The sequence below is a fragment of the Sinocyclocheilus grahami genome, unplaced genomic scaffold (assembly GCF_001515645.1).
Source record: "Sinocyclocheilus grahami isolate Dianchi unplaced genomic scaffold, SAMN03320097.WGS_v1.1 scaffold3.1, whole genome shotgun sequence".
Taxonomy (NCBI): domain Eukaryota; kingdom Metazoa; phylum Chordata; class Actinopteri; order Cypriniformes; family Cyprinidae; genus Sinocyclocheilus; species Sinocyclocheilus grahami.
Window position 1 is genome coordinate 8,377,821 of NW_015505182.1, and position 15,968 is coordinate 8,393,788.

The 15,968-nt window shown below is 37.6% G+C and overlaps 1 protein-coding gene and 1 pseudogene across 2 annotated transcripts in view; one reads left to right on the forward strand and one right to left on the reverse strand.

Moving 5' to 3' along the window:
* The window catches only part of LOC107579335 (inter-alpha-trypsin inhibitor heavy chain H3-like), a 25,443-nt gene extending 20,616 nt beyond the window's left edge, over nt 1-4,827 (reverse strand). For both annotated transcript variants that reach the window (XM_016265206.1, XM_016265271.1), the window contains exons 1-12: nt 4,710-4,827; nt 3,279-3,442; nt 3,054-3,158; nt 2,806-2,968; nt 2,621-2,731; nt 2,397-2,525; nt 2,211-2,327; nt 1,859-2,027; nt 1,667-1,777; nt 875-1,056; nt 608-787; nt 244-371 (exon numbers count right to left, since the gene is read on the reverse strand). In XM_016265206.1, coding sequence (XP_016120692.1) covers nt 244-371; nt 608-787; nt 875-1,056; nt 1,667-1,777; nt 1,859-2,027; nt 2,211-2,327; nt 2,397-2,525; nt 2,621-2,731; nt 2,806-2,968; nt 3,054-3,158; nt 3,279-3,442; nt 4,710-4,787 — 1,637 coding nt within the window. In that variant the 5' untranslated portion in view covers nt 4,788-4,827. The remainder of the gene's footprint in view (nt 1-243; nt 372-607; nt 788-874; nt 1,057-1,666; nt 1,778-1,858; nt 2,028-2,210; nt 2,328-2,396; nt 2,526-2,620; nt 2,732-2,805; nt 2,969-3,053; nt 3,159-3,278; nt 3,443-4,709) is intronic.
* Nucleotides 4,828-8,668: 3,841 nt separating this feature from the next.
* LOC107579509 (uncharacterized) overlaps nt 8,669-15,968 on the forward strand; it is a 13,265-nt pseudogene continuing 5,965 nt past the window's right edge.

Sequence of the window (15,968 nt, forward strand, 5' to 3'; positions counted from 1 at the left end):
TGTAAATATTTTCAAAATATATATACTGTATGTGTGTATTTATATATACATAATAAATATACACAGAACACACATGCAAACAAAAACTTTTATTTTGTATGCGATTAATAGCGATTAACTGTTTGACAGCACTAATATACATATATATACTGTGTATATATATATATATATGTGTGTGTGTGTGTGCATGCGTGTGCGCATGTCTGTGTGTAAACATTTATAGACCCAAATGCATAAACTTACTGTCTCTCCAGAAGCTGCTTCACTGTAAGGTAGGCCCACAATCTCTGCATGAAATCTTCACTCTCAGGTGGGACATCACTGGGGTCTTTTGTCATTGTAGTGTCCTGATATGTCACATTACTGCCTTTCTACATGGAAATAATAACACTAGTGAATATTTTTATTAGGAATGCTGTCAGTACCACTTTCGCCAAGAACTTTCTTTCAAAACAAAGTGGTCATTATTATAAACTCTATTATAAACAACTGGCCATCAATGATTCTAATATCAAATATACTGATTTGGACTGCTGAAAATTAAAAATACCTGCCCACACAATCCCTCCCCTGGTCCAATTTGATAAACATAGAGTGAAGATCTTACTGATACTGCGATGACTTCAGTGGTGAAACTCTCCACACTGTTGTCTATGATTTGTCCTGACACCACAATCTCAGAGCCATTGAAGTACAAGCTAAAGCTGGTCTTGGTAAGGTTTGTCCCGCCTGGGTATTTAAGTTGAATATCAGTGAGGAGAGGGACGGCAACTTCTTCATAGAAGCCCTAAAAATAAAACTAACTTTAAATGTGCTCAAAGACAGAACCGTTCAGCAATAAAGATGAATTCTCAGCTGATCATCTGTAGTTCACCTGCAGCTGTAGATCAGCGTCTGAATCTTCATAAATCCTGCGAGCAACTCCACCATTTTCCAGTGACATCTTTGTCAGGAAGTCAAAGTTAACATCATATCCAAAACCAAGGCAATAGAGGGGAAACTTTGTCCCAATGGCCTTTTGCACATTGGCCATTATCTTCTCTATGTTGGTTTCACCTGTTAGAGAAATTTTTTTTTTGAGTTATTTGAGTGTTCAGCAATGGATACTTTTTAGGCAATTTCATATTTCTTATTGTCTTTCTCTCATACTGAAAAAGACTGAAAAAAACAAATTGGTCATGATAATCCGTTGGTCCTACAATTATTTCAATTAGGTCTAAAACCCTTTATAAACAGGTCTGCTAATAAACCCTGAATATTATAGGATGGCAATTAAAATGTTGTATTGATGAAGCATGGCTGACTGAATAAACATGATAAAACCTCACATTGGCCATTATCTTCTCTATGTTGGTTTCACCTGTTAGAGAAATTTTTTTTTTGAGTTATTTGAGTGTTCAGCAATGGAGACTTTTTAGGCAATTTCATATTTCTTATTGTCTTTCTCTCATACTGAAAAAGACTGAAAAAAACAAATTGGTCATGATAATAATCCGTTGGTCCTACAATTATTTCAATTAGGTCTAAAACCCTTTATAAACAGGTCTGCTAATAAACCCTGAATATTATAGGATGGCAATTAAAATGTTGTATTGATGAAGCATGGCTGACTGAATAAACATGATAAAACCCCGTTTAGCTTGTGTTTGTCAGTGTGAATCTGTGCCTGAAGTGGGATCTCCGTCAGTCAGCAGGATCAGGATGGAGGCTGTTCCCTCTCGTGGATGTCGATTGATCATGTCCACTCCTGCTAGAACTGCAGCGTTTATGTCCGTGGCTAAAGGAAGACCAAACATAGTTGTGTCACTGTGAGGTACAACTTTTTTACTCCTTATGTAGCATTAGTGCTGTAACTCACCTCCTCTATCTGTGATCTCATTCACGAAAGATTTCGCATTCCTCAGATTTGCCTCAGTAGCTTTGAGAAGCTCACGCTTCCATAAGTTAACTTCACTGTCAAAGGTGATCAATCCAAAGTGGTCATCCTCATCAAGATCACTCAAAATCCTTAGCAGTGCCAATCGAGTCTAAAGAATGACAACACATCTGAAAGTTATTCTTTCTTCATTAAGACTGCATACTCACATTTAACAGACATGGACAGTTTGTTACTAACTTAGAACAACACCAAACTGATTTCAGTAGAGGAAATCAGAGGAAATCTTCTACAAGACTTTGACCATCCACTAGTATACAATGAAATTTTTTACCTGTTCTATTTTTCTGCCGCTCATAGAACCACTCCGGTCAATGATAAACGCCACATTTTTGGAAATACGTGGAACATCAGAGGGGGCAAAGTAGTGGACGAAATAGCCATTTGAAACCTGAGAGAGCAGAAAAAGAAGTACATTCTGGACTTTTTGCATTGCGCAAAAAAAAAAAAAAAAAAGTACCATGATTTCTCCGTTAGGATTTTGTCTGTTGACATCATATGTTACAAGCAGGTCACCATTCAACCCATTTTCTCCACAGCTTTTACACTTGGTCTGTTGATCTTGAGTGGGGTAGAAGGACACCCATGCCTGAAATGATCAGTTTGTTCATCTGGTAACTATTTAAGTGTATGAGCATATTGAGAACATCTAAACTGTGTTTAAACCCTCATTTAAGTTCTTACGTCTTTGTCTGCTCTGGTGGTTTTGATGGCATTTGCCAGATCACCGGTGCTCAAATCTCCTTTCACCTCCAAGGAGGAAATTCCTGGTTTCTCTTGGATGTGCACATTCATCTGATATGAGGAAAAGAAACATAATCTAACTATACATTAAAATGATCAATGTCCTATTCATTTATTCCATTAACCTTGAAGTCAGCCACAGGCTGCACCAGTTGGGCATTGATGAGTAGCTCATATTTGCCGAGGCGACGCTTTAACAGTTCCTCGTAGGTCAACTCAAACGTCACTTTACTAAAAGCAGCCACTGTCACTGAGGTTTTAAAGTCCTCCAAAGTCCTCCCAACAGATCTGAAATATAAACAAATCCCAGCATATTACTAAACATACTACAAATACATATTTTATGGACCTAATTGAAAAAAAATTCCAGTACTTGACCAGTCCAGCACTTTGACCTTGAGATACTGCTTGACTGTATTGCTGCTGAGCTTCCTCTTTTTCCATCACAACCCCATCATATGTTTTTTCCTCTATAACCCTATGGAGAAATTAAAAGACTAAACTGACTTAAAAGTTAATTTGTTGGCTATAGTTGTCTTCAAACGAGTTTGCAGACACACTCAGCACATTTGTAATTAAGAGTACTGAATTTCCCTACATTCTGAATTTGCTGATGAAGGCATTCTTGGGAATCTTGACCTCAAACTGGATCTCTTGAGATTCATTCAGTGTGTTCGCAACACGGCTTGTGATGACTGTTGTGGCGTAGCGACTGGTGACCGTGGAGTTAATGTAGAAGCTGTATATATCCACATTTTGTTTCTGTTGAGACACCAGAAGGTACTCTTTAATATTTTTGCAGGTACACTCTTAAAAATAAAGGTGCTTCACGATGCCATAGAAGAACCTTTTTGTCTAAATGGTTCCATAAAGAACCCTTAACATCTGAAGAACCTTTCTGTTTCACAAAAGGTTCTTTGGGGCGAAAAAAGGTTCTTCAGATTATAAAAAGGTAAGAAAGAGATGGTTCTTTAAAGAACCTTTGACTGAATGGTTCTTTGTGGAACCAAAAATGGTTCTTCAATGGCATCGCTTGAAGAACCTTTTGAAGCACCTTTATTTTTAAGAGTGTAAGACTAATTTGAACTGAAACCAGGGGGTTATAATTTGAACTTAACTGAGCGTAAGAAGCCGTTCACACAACACTGAGGAACGGGTAAAAACAATCGATTCACTGATTTGAACGTGATAGAGCGTCTTAAAGAGCATGCGCGAGACGCAGCTCAAAGATGCCGTATAGTGCATATTTACTGTACATGGACAACAATTAAAAAGCAGCATAGTGGAACACAAAAGCGTGTTATTTGTGAACGGCTCATTGAATTGTGTACACTTTTCGTGTGGGATTGTTTAAATATTTACTGCTCGTAAACAAGGAGAAAAGGCCTTTGGACTAAAAGACAAATTCGACTACATCTCAGTGTAAACTATTGAGAAATAGATAGTTTAGTAGAGTCTAATAGCGTTCAGTCAACAGTTCTGTATCAACAGAGAAACCAAAAAGCTTTTACTTTGAATATTTATTTATTTATTATATTTTGTTAACAGGAGTAAAATATCACACACATATGAACACAAGCATAATTGACAGAAAATACCTCAATTGTATTGGCTCAGATGAAGATGTTTATCTGGCCAAGAAGTAAGATGAAATTCAGATTTTTATCTGATTGAGATTTTTATAACAGTACAGCAGACTTCTTATATAAAATACATATAATTCCAGTCATCACGCTATATCTTCCCATTCCAATTCCAGTCTTAAGATGATATTTAAATGCTTAGTTTCATTTTCAAAATCCTGTAGTTTCAATTGTGGGCAAAATATATAATGCGATGCAATACAATGATGATTAAGAGATGAACCAATAAACATACCTCAAAAGCCTGTTGTATTTTATACGTACATTTTAACATTTTTTTTTTTTCTAACAAATGATGTACAGATAATCAAGTAAACCAAAGAAACTTTGCCTCTATCTGATTGTGTACCCTAAACACATTGACTGATATGTTATTTGGCCCTTACCTTCTTAACAACACCTGAAGAGGCTGAGATGAGAAAAACACCCAAGAGAATCGACCAGAGAGCTGCTCGATCCATCATGACCTGCACAGCAAACAGACCACACAGCCTTTAAGCTCATGTCCAGTTCCTGCTATTGGCTATTATTGACCGGATAAAGAAACCTCCCCCTTTTTGTAAACTTGAACCTCACATAAAAGCATAAACATAAACTTAAAAAAATAAAGAATAAGAAGTATATGAAGCACTTAGTGTATACATTGTGCTTTTTTTTAAGATTATAGATGCTGAGCTTGTATTTTTGTGGGTTCTTACTTCTATCAGAATTTGATAAGCTTAATGTTAATTAAGTCTTTAATGTTTCCCACTTTCAGAGTTTTCAAGTATTTTGAATTTTCATGTATGTGTTGAATATATTTTGCTTTTAACTTTTGTAAGAATTCCACAATAGCATATTTTAGAAAAACACATTTTTTTAACTTCACTTTTGAATAGAGTGTCATCTGAGAGGTCGTCGAGGATAAATACATAACCAGCTTTGAGCTCAAGTTTCGCTTTGTGCAAACAGACAGTGCTGCATTATTATGTCTATCCCAAATGAGGAGTTATGCAATGTGGCGCTCTGTACAGGCATTCACTATTATTGAGCACTTTCTGGCATGGTATCTCTATTTATATAAACTAGGATATTATGCAATTCATTCTGTTCTATTTTTGTGCTATTCTATTCAGTGTTCTTAATAGGGACATAGGGGCTTTCACAGACAACAGACTTCCTTGACCCTATATAAAGCCTACAGTATCATATTTAATATGCAATTTTACAAGGCCTCTAAATTATCAACATGATGAAATTTTTGCAAGTAAAACGCCTTTTATTCTAATTATAAAAATGTCCCCCTTTCAGGTTGTGGTACAGTCTTTTTGCTGTGAAATCCTTAATGATTCTTATAAAGTAAACGTAAGAATAACTTTTATATTGTTAGTAATATTTCAAGATGATCACTTACAGGACTGAAGCAACTTAGGTTTACTTGTTTATCCATATATCATTTATTAGAAAAATCATGTTAAAATCATCAAGGATTGTTTATTTGTTCATCACTCAGTCATCATTGTATTGCATTGCATTATATGTTTTGAAACTACAGATTTGATCATAAAAGTTTAGTATTAAAATATCAGCTTACTAAGATGTTTTATTAGGAGACATAGAGTGACAACTGATATGCATTTTTATGTTTAAGTTGTCTGCTATACTGTTATAAAGAGCTCACAGACTTACATTAAGCTATCATAATTGTATCCGACGTTTTGGCCATACAAATTGCCTATTAGTAACAGTGCAAAATTGCACATTTTTGCTCAGTTTGGGCCTCAAAAAATTTAGGTTTTGTAAAAAATATTACAAATATCAAGCTTTCCAGTGCTGAATGTTGGATTGTATCATATAATACTGTCTGCAGGGGGCGCTTAGTGACTTCACTGTTAATATACTCAGGTCAAATGCCTCATGAGTGCACAAAAAAGCTATTTAAATATAAGTATATTTGTGTAGTAGCAATATAATCCAACTGTAAAAATGTATATGCTCTAAATGTTAAGATGTAGTGTTATGGTTGCTGAATAATGTTGTATAATGTTATAATGTTTAATAAATGTTGTAAACAATTATTAAAAAAAGAACAAGAACAAGTAAAAGAAACCTCTGCCTGTAACAAAATCATCAATAAATATCCCCTCAATGTTCTTCTTACAGAAAATAAAAAGATCATTTTTAATGATTTCACAAAAAACACATAAACCGTATACTGCAGTCTATTTGAGGCACCACTGTTATGTTAAAAGCATCAAATTAGCTCTTTGAAGAAGACAAAAGCATTTAATGAATGTGACTGGGCAGGTCTGAGAAATCCCTCTACCTTTTTTTCAAAGTAGAGCTAAAAGAAGCGAAAGAATGCTAACCAACTTGTTTACTCAGATTTCTTTTTGGGCTTGTTCAAGAAAGACCCATCTAGCCATGAGACATTTCTAGAACAAGCACACAAAATATACATGTTCTTTATTTAATGTCCACTAAATGGTCAACAACAAACTTACGTTTATTGGTGTAATCAAATACAGTCAACCTGATTCAGTCAAATTAAATGACATAATTTGACAATCTGATAAATTGAAGTTCTTTCATGTTGTTTTGCCTTTAAGCAGGACATTATAGTGAAAAAAAGTTTGCTGAAGAATACGTTATGCTAGTAAATATTTCTATATTTACATTTGGGACTCAATTTCTGTGCAAACTTTAAAGTCTTGATTACAAAATAGCTGTTGCACATGCTGTTTAAAAAAAATTGTAACTAACATTTATTATTATTAATACAAGTAATATTCATTTACAGTAATAGAGGGGCATGTTGTCACACAGGAACTTGCAATTAAACAGCCTATTTTGGATTTTTATTTGGATTTAATTTATACAGTAGCCTACAACACATGAAAATCATGTTACATCTTGCCCCAACATGATAGCTGCTCTTGCCCATGTAACATCTCGCCCCAGTCTCCCCTAGATGCATTCAGCTTCAGGGATGGGTGTTTTGGGGTGTTTCTAATGATCACAATCCCATAGCAAACCTTGAGCCTTATTATCTTTAAAAGAAGCATCTGGATGAACTCACTATGCTACTCCCTGTTTTGGGTGGTTTCTGTCAGTTATTAAACAGCAACTCTTAATTCCAGGTGAGTTATTATAACCAGTTGCCATGATACACGAAAGAGAGGTGCTAAACAAATTCACTCACTACAGAGAATGATACAGACAGGGAACTTTGCACCTGGCCATTTCCTGGTTACAGTTTTACAACGCTGCAAATAACCAAGATCATATTTCTCTATCAGCTCTGTTAATTATGAGCACACAAACACCTTTTTAATAACTGCAGTTTTCTTCCATAAAGCCATTTGGTGCTAGTGTGTGTTTTGATTGTCAGCTGGGAGGGGTGAGTCTCTCATACACTCAAAGTTCACTCACACGCTCTTTCGTTTAATTAATGTGTGTCAAAGGCAACAACGTCTTATGAGGCTTTATAATCCATACTCTGCAGTGCTTCGAAAACACCTTCTCATTTATACCACTGGGCAGTAAGTAACATTTTCTGTTAAAGCTAAAGTAAATTTGTTGTGTGTGTGTGTGTGTGTGTGTGTATGTGTGAGTGTGTGAGAGAGAGCATTTATTTATCAAAATTAATCTTTATTGTCATTTTTATTACCATAAGCAACCCGTATCATCAACAATATGTATTTTGAAATCCAGTAATACAATACAATTATATACAGTTAAAACTATTTAAAAAGGGATTTAATGTAGCCTACTCAACTAGTTAACAAAAATGCTCTAAGAAGGTGTTTTTGTTAACATTCCCATTAAGTTATAACATTATTTCCGAATATTCTCTAAACATTTATTTTTAAATGTTTAAAAAAAAAAAACGTATTCATTTGAACGTTAGATGCATTTTGTTATTTTGCTAGCATTGAGGGAATGTTACCTTGAATGTTCTCTGAACTGGAGTGGAAATAAAGTTTACATACAGTACAATAAATGAGAACAATACGCATTGCCCTTTAATATGCATCAGAAATCCAGGCATTCCAGGCAGAGCAGCAAACGTGATTCATGTACACCCACGTTATCTGGCAATCTGTCATACACACAGACACACCTGGGCACACTGGAAGCCAGGTGACTTCTTAAATGTTGCATTTTGTTATTTTGCTAGCATTGAGGGAATGTTACCTTGAATGTTCTCTGAACTGGAGTGGAAATAAAGTTTACATACAGTACAATAAATGAGAACAATACGCATTGCCCTTTAATATGCATCAGAAATCCAGGCATTCCAGGCAGAGCAGCAAACGTGATTCATGTACGCCCACGTTATCTGGCAATCTGTCATACACACAGACACACCTGGGCACACTGGAAGCCAGGTGACTTCTTACCGAACACAGATCAACCAACGTTTAGAACCAGAAGCTCAAATCCGATATTACAAGAGCTAAGAGTTTGAATCGCGGATTCAAAATAAAACACTAATCGTTTCTATCTCCTTACAGACAGACGAGACAGCATGCCGTCTAACTGCGATCCCTAGCGCTTCCTGCTCGGCGAGACTGGAGAACCGGACGGTGGATTTGGACTGTGTATCCGAGCCGATCAGAAAATGGTCATCTTGGGTTCTCCTAAAGCCTTATAGAGACAACATAGCGAAGGATATAACCTACAGGATTTTGTTCTTAACCAGTTTTCGATTAATTGTCTCTTGGATACGAGAGTGAAACTGTTGCGCAATGAAGTTGACGTGGTGGATAGTCCAACTGCTCCTATTGGCCAGCGGAAGTGTGTGTTCACTGGAGCGAGCCACACACAACCCAGAAAACAACGTCATCTGTCCTCAGGTTGAATGTTCATTCATTAAACATGTTTGTTTGTTTATTACTTGTTTATTTGTATAGTTGTGATATATGTTTGGAAAAATTCCTAAACAAAGGTGTCCAGTGCTCAGTGTATTATTAAAGTATGTACCTCATTATTATATTATATTATATTATATTATATTATATTATATTATATTAGTACAAAAACATCACATAGAACAAAAAATAATAATGAAATTAAATTCAGTTATGCAATATTATTATTAGTTTAAAAATATGTATCACATGTAAGTTTATGCCATTATAAACAAACAAACTAAAGTCAATTTAATGTTTGATTTCAAGTGATATAATTATCAAGTAACAAGTACCAAAAAAAATGTAGTTTTAAGAAATTGTTTCAAAGACAATATGTGAAAGATCAATGTCAGTTTGGCCTGAACAAAACATATCTTTTCATAATTGATTTTGACACACACCTTACAGGTGCACCCTAGACACAGCATCAGTGATGTAAACTGGGGTCATCGGGTGTTTCGGGTCTTTCAACATCATACACCCTCGCCCAGGTGACCCAGCCAGGGGTGATCAATCCCCGACTTAGGTAGCTTGTGTAGTCCACGGATTGCCACAACCACACTTTTGATCCACAGCCATCTAGATGCCTTCTCAGCGGCATCCATGATGTTCTTGATGGCTTTATTCTTGTGCAGTCCCCTAATTCCCAAGAGCTTGAGGGCCCTGCACAATGATTGACCGGCAAACCCTCGGCATCCAACCTCAGTGGGGAGGCAGCGGGTCTTCCATCCCCTATTACGGCATTCTCCTTTCAACTCCATGTACTTGGCCCTTTTCCATTCAAACGCCTCTTCCATCCGGTCTTCCCAGGGCACAGTCAATTCCAGTAGAACCACCTGCCTTAATGATTCTGAAAATAGGACCATGTCAGGGCTAAGCGAGGTCATGGCGATGGTATCTGAGAGTCTGAGCTGCCTTCCCAGGTCAGCCTTTAGGTGCCAGTCTCGAGCTGTTGCCAGAAGTCCTCCTGCTGAGTAACTGCTCCCTGGTGGTTCCTCTCCAGCCTTAACAAATGCGATTACACACTGTGTCCCTAAGTGTGTCTTTCAGGCCCCAGGAGAAGAGGTTGGTTGGACTGGAGAGGACATCGTAGACTGATTGGATAAAGAACTGGATCCAGTATGGCTCTGCTTCCCACAAGTCAGTCCACAAGATCTTTTGGTTCATGGCTTGTTCCTATCGAGTCCATGCCCCTAGTTGTCGCATCCCACCATCCTACTGATGCGTTTTTCCTCCCCCCTGCTTGGATTTCTTTTTGAACCAATTGACACTTGTCCTTTCCCCGAGCCTTGTCCTATCGAGGTTTATTGGTACAGCCAAGCCCTGCGTGTCCTGATAACACTGTACCCACCAGCACAGCTGTGAAGCTGTGCTTCAGCCTGGTCAACTGCCTCGTGGGCCCTCCACTTCCTACTCGTACTCACCTCGATGCCAGCTGAGGAAACTTTGGTGTCAGTGGATTCTCTGTACAGCAGCACCTCTCTTGCTCGGGAAACCATGAACTCCTCCGATAGACTACTGAAGGGGAGTTGTAGCTTGTTCTTCCTTCCGTATAAGGATATGCTGGTGATACTCCGAGGGAGACCCAGCCACCTGTACGTAAAGAGTGGATGATTTTCCTCTCAAAGCCCTCAACAATAGTTAGGGGGACGTCATAAACCAGCAGTGGCCAGAGGAGTTGCGGCAGAATGCCATGCTGGTAAATCCAGGCTTTGAACTTCTCTGTCCACTGCAGCTATCCAGGCGTGCAACACTTTTCCAGTTTCGTGGCTGTGTCCCTTAGTGTGCTGTTGAAGACTTTTCCCAGGCCCTTAACTGGCTTCTCAGTGACTGATGGAATTTGCACTCCTCCAGGGGAGAAATGGAACTAATCGGTTACGTTTCCCTTCCTCACCACAAGGGATCGGGACTTAGCTGGCTTAAAGTCCATTCGGGCCCAACTGATGAGGCATTCAAAGGCTTGGAGGATCCATCTGCAGCCTGGTACGGATGTTGTGGTCACCATAAGATTGTTCATAAATGCTCTGAAAGGGAGATGTCGCACACCTGAACGGGTAAGTGGGCCTCTGCATTCCACCTCTGCTGACTTAACTAGCATTTTCATAGCTAAGGCGAACAAGATCACTGAGATTACACTCTGTGATTATTCCTTTCTCCAGCCTAAAGATGTTATTGGTCCAGAGGTGACTCTCAAATTAAAACAGCTATAATAGTTCAAAATGAGATCCCTGATCTTATCTAGAACAGGATGTCGGATCAGTGAGGTTTCCACCAGAACGTGCGGGATTGACCTGTAAGCATTGGCAAGGTCGAGCCACAGCACCGCCAGATCACCGTCACCTTCTCGAGCCTCCTGGATTAACTGGGTGGCAACTTCTGTGTGCTCAATGCAGCCTGGTACTTTCGGGATACCACCTTTCTGTACAGCAGTGTCAATGTACTCATTCTGCTGGAGGAACTCCTTCATGTGTCGGATAACAATACTGAAAAATATCTTCCCCTCCACACTGAGGAGTGAGATGGCCCTGAACTGCTCGATGTTACTTGAGTTCTCCCCTTAGGAATCCAGACACCCTCTTCATGTCTCTACTGCTGCGTCACTTTCCCCCTCCTCCAGATGACTTTGATAATTTTCCATAGGGTTTCCCATTCTTGTAAACCACGTAGGGCACTCCACTTGGACCTGGTGCTGAGTTTGTCCTAGCTGCTTTGACAACCTCCTGAACCTCTCTCAGGGTTGGGTCCTTGAGGTTAAATGCCACACTGGGTTCCATTGGGGTTATCAACAGGCTGCATGGTCCAAGGTCCTGGTCTCTTGCTCTATCGCAGTAACTGGTGCTGAGATGTTTATCAACCTCGTCTTGAGTGCAGGTGAGACGAATGCTACACTTCTGCCCGAGGAGTCTCCTGGTGAATCCGAAGGGGGTTGCGATAAACTCTGCCCATCTGCGAGCCCTCTCCTTGCTCCACTTTCTGTGCCACTCAGCTCGACGGGTGGTAGTGAGCTTACTCCTTAGGATGTTCCGAATCTCAGCCAGCGCAGCTTTATCCTCCTCCTTTGCTTGCTTGAACTGCTTTCTAAGCACACAGAGCTCCTGCCGCAGATGTCGGATCTTCTCCTCCCGATGAGTTGGTCCCACAGTACCACTAGACGAACGCTATTTTCTAGAAAGTTGTAAAAATGTGTAAAATGTCATTTTTTTTCTCTGATTTTTTGACGTATAATTAGCTAGCATTTCAGTGATTTTTTTTAGTGGATTAATTCAAATACATTTTTAGTGGAGTTCTCCTGAATACATAATAATTTTTTTTCTTTTTATATATTTTAAAGACTTATAATAATTCCAAATATTTTTGAAATACAAATAATAATTGTTTTGTTTGGTACCTCTATGTATGGATATACATTTTTTCCATTAAAAAATTCTAAAACAGTATTTAATAAAAACTGAATTTGTAGTATTATTCTAAAAGTTACGTTTTTGGTAAACGGAGTTTTGAGAATTTATGTCAAACCAAAAAAGGAAGAAAAAAAAAGTTAATTTAAAAGCTAATACAAAAATGTGTCTAAGATAGTCTGTTTGTAACCTGGAGTATGTTTGTGTTTTTAGGCTCTAAACTGCAGGGTGAGAAATACAGATCCTATCACACCACTTGATGTGGTCTGTGGTTCTGTGTATGTGTGTTCTCTGGCCGTGAAGCCAAAACTGTGCTGTCACAGGAATGACTGCAAACCCTGTTTGTGGATCAACATCCAGCTGAGTATTATTCTAGATCTCAAAGAGGAGGAGGACAGAGATATTGAGAGATCACAATATGAAGAGGAGAGCAGTGGTGAGTCCTTACAGTAACAGCACATTAGAGTTGTTGGCCTAATGGTTTATGCTTACACTAACATTCTAATTTCAGGGGACTGGGATTCGGGATGTGTTTCCATGCCAAACGACACATCAGAAGGTCAAAGGGTAAGTGTTTTGAATATTCATAACAAAATGTATTTTTAAAAACTCCATCTTTAATTAAAATCTTTAACATCTTATACTTTTTAACAGGAAGACTACTCTCTCTGTGAAGGCCGGCTAGATCAAGGTAGACCAAGTGAACTTAAAAACTCAAAATATTTCTTAGCTCTTCCTTTGTTTATTAGTGCTAATGTACTTAAGCAAACTGATTTTCTCAAACTGTATTTGCTTTTGCTGAAAGACAGCAGTGGATTCACTATTGTCTGTCATGCAGTGCATTATTAAAGCTTGCCTCTTTGTCTTCTCTCCATATAGCTACTATTACAATATGCTACCAACCAGCAGAAGTGCAGTATGAGTGGTGCAAGAGATTAGACTATACTCTCTCTGTGAAGGCCGGCTAGATCAAGGTAGACCAAGTGAACTCAAAATATTTCTTAGCTCTTCCTTTGTTTATTAGTGCTAATGTACTTAAGCAAACTGATTTTCTCAAACTGTATTTGCTTTTGCTGAAAGACAGCAGTGGATTCACTATTGTCTGTCATGCAGTGCATTATTAAAGCTTGCCTCTTTGTCTTCTCTCCATATAGCTACTATTACAATATGCTACCAACCAGCAGAAGTGCAGTATGAGTGGTGCAAGAGATTAGACTTCACAGCAAGCCGTAAACTCCTCAATGTGAGTGTCACCACCATGTCCATTTAACCCTCATGTTGTCTTCTCGCTATTTTGACCTGGAGAAGATTTTCTTTTTCTCAAAAATGCTAGTTAATGGAATAGTTCACCCAAAAATGAAAATTCTGTCATTAATTACTTACCCTCATGTTGTTCCAAACCCGTAATACCTTCGTTCATCTTTGAACACAAATTAACATATTTTTGATGAAATCCAAGAGATCTGTAACACTGTGCATTTTTTTACTCCATAAAAAGAAGCTAAATTAAAAATGAACATGACACTTATTTATTTATATCAGTAATAACAGTGTAATATTGGAACTTTTAACATGAATATTTTATTTTTAATTTAAATATTTCTAGAAGGTCTGGCAATTTAAAAGTAAACAGTGAAAAAATGCAAAGTTTCCAGACAATCCTGACTGAAGTAATGGTGAAGAAAAACCTTGTAAGTGTGAATGAAATTAGTGACTTGATTGTTTATCTTTGTGTGGTGCAGCTGACTCTGGTGGAGTATAATGATGTTGACTTTGGCAGAACAATGAAGATCACTGTTGGATCATTCACTAAGTCACCTGAAGTTGAAATAAATGAATTCCCTACATTAAAAACCGGTAGCTATTGTTTTTACTTACTCTAGATACACATATACAACAGTAGCCTATACAAGTGTAGTTTACTTATTAGTATTTAAAAGTGTATGTCTCTTACATTCACTAATTCTATTTAAAAGTAGATCTATATGTTGTCATTATGCCATTTTCATTCACACAAGTTTAGTCTTGTTGAATCTAAATGTTATATTTTACCAAAAGGTTAAACGGGGAAGATGTATGCAAATGCATTATATTTCAGCATAAAATGAATGAAAAGTAGTGACAGTGACATCAGTGATGCTTTCATTTACCAGTCAGTAAGCATGTTTTGTTCAAAATGCAACAATGTGCACTGTTTTTATAGAAATAAAATGTTTTTTGTCTTGGCAGTGTGTTCCTCATCACACCTCAAGGACATAGAGCAGTGCATAGGTATGTTCAGATTGATTCCGTTTTAAATTTCTCTTATTTTAATCTATGTTAAAAAAGCCTTCCTCATTTAAACCCAAATTTAATTATAGGTTATGTTATAGGTTCTTTGGATCAGAGATTCGGTTTCTGTGTTCAACTAGAACTTAAAAAAAAAAAGATTTGACAGACTTCTTTGTTTGTAGGATAAAAGACCATAGTGGATGAGCAAATTTCATTTACTCCATGTTTCATTTTCCTTTTTAGGTCCCAGGGTCTCCACTGAAATACAGGGGAGTGTGGTTAAGGTGCTGTTAGTCGATGAGGATGAAGGAGCTTCTGAACGCCTGTCCCTGTGTATGAAACGTGGAAGAGAAGGGAGATGCTGGGTCAGTGAACTCGCACATTATTTATGTCCATACAACACAGCCTGAAGGCTTATTACAGACAAACAGTAGACTATACAAACCAGTTTGTGCTTTTCATCAGCTACCATTTTTTGGTAACTTACTATACATTCTCTTCTCTTAGCCCTTGCCAAGTAATAACATTCCACTGGCATCAATCACAGACTGCATGTGTTTCCAGGTACCGTGCTTTTCAAACATGCACACGCTCAAAACAATGCCTGCTAAAATCTCTTTCAGTATTATTTTAACTTGCCTTGTGTGTTTGCATATGCTTCAGGCATGGAAAAACGTTTCAGTTCGTGCGGAAATCTGTCCTTTTGAAAAAAATACAGGTAAAACAACAATCATATTCAGAGACCCCATGACTTTAAGTCGTTTGTGACTTACTGAATAAGGAATATATTGTATGAAAAAAAATTATATATATATACTGTATATATAATAAATAAATATTGAACACCACCATTTTTCTCAGTAAATATATTTCTAAAGGTGCTGTTGACATGAAATTTTCACCAGATGTCGGTAACAACCCAAGTAATCCATACATATAAAGAAAACAATACAAATAAGTTCAGAAATTAAGTTCTGTGTAATAAAGTAGAATGACCCAGGGAAAAAGTATTGAAGACACTTACTGAAATGTATTTAATACTTCGTACAAAAGCCTTTGTTGGTAATGACAGCTTCAAGAC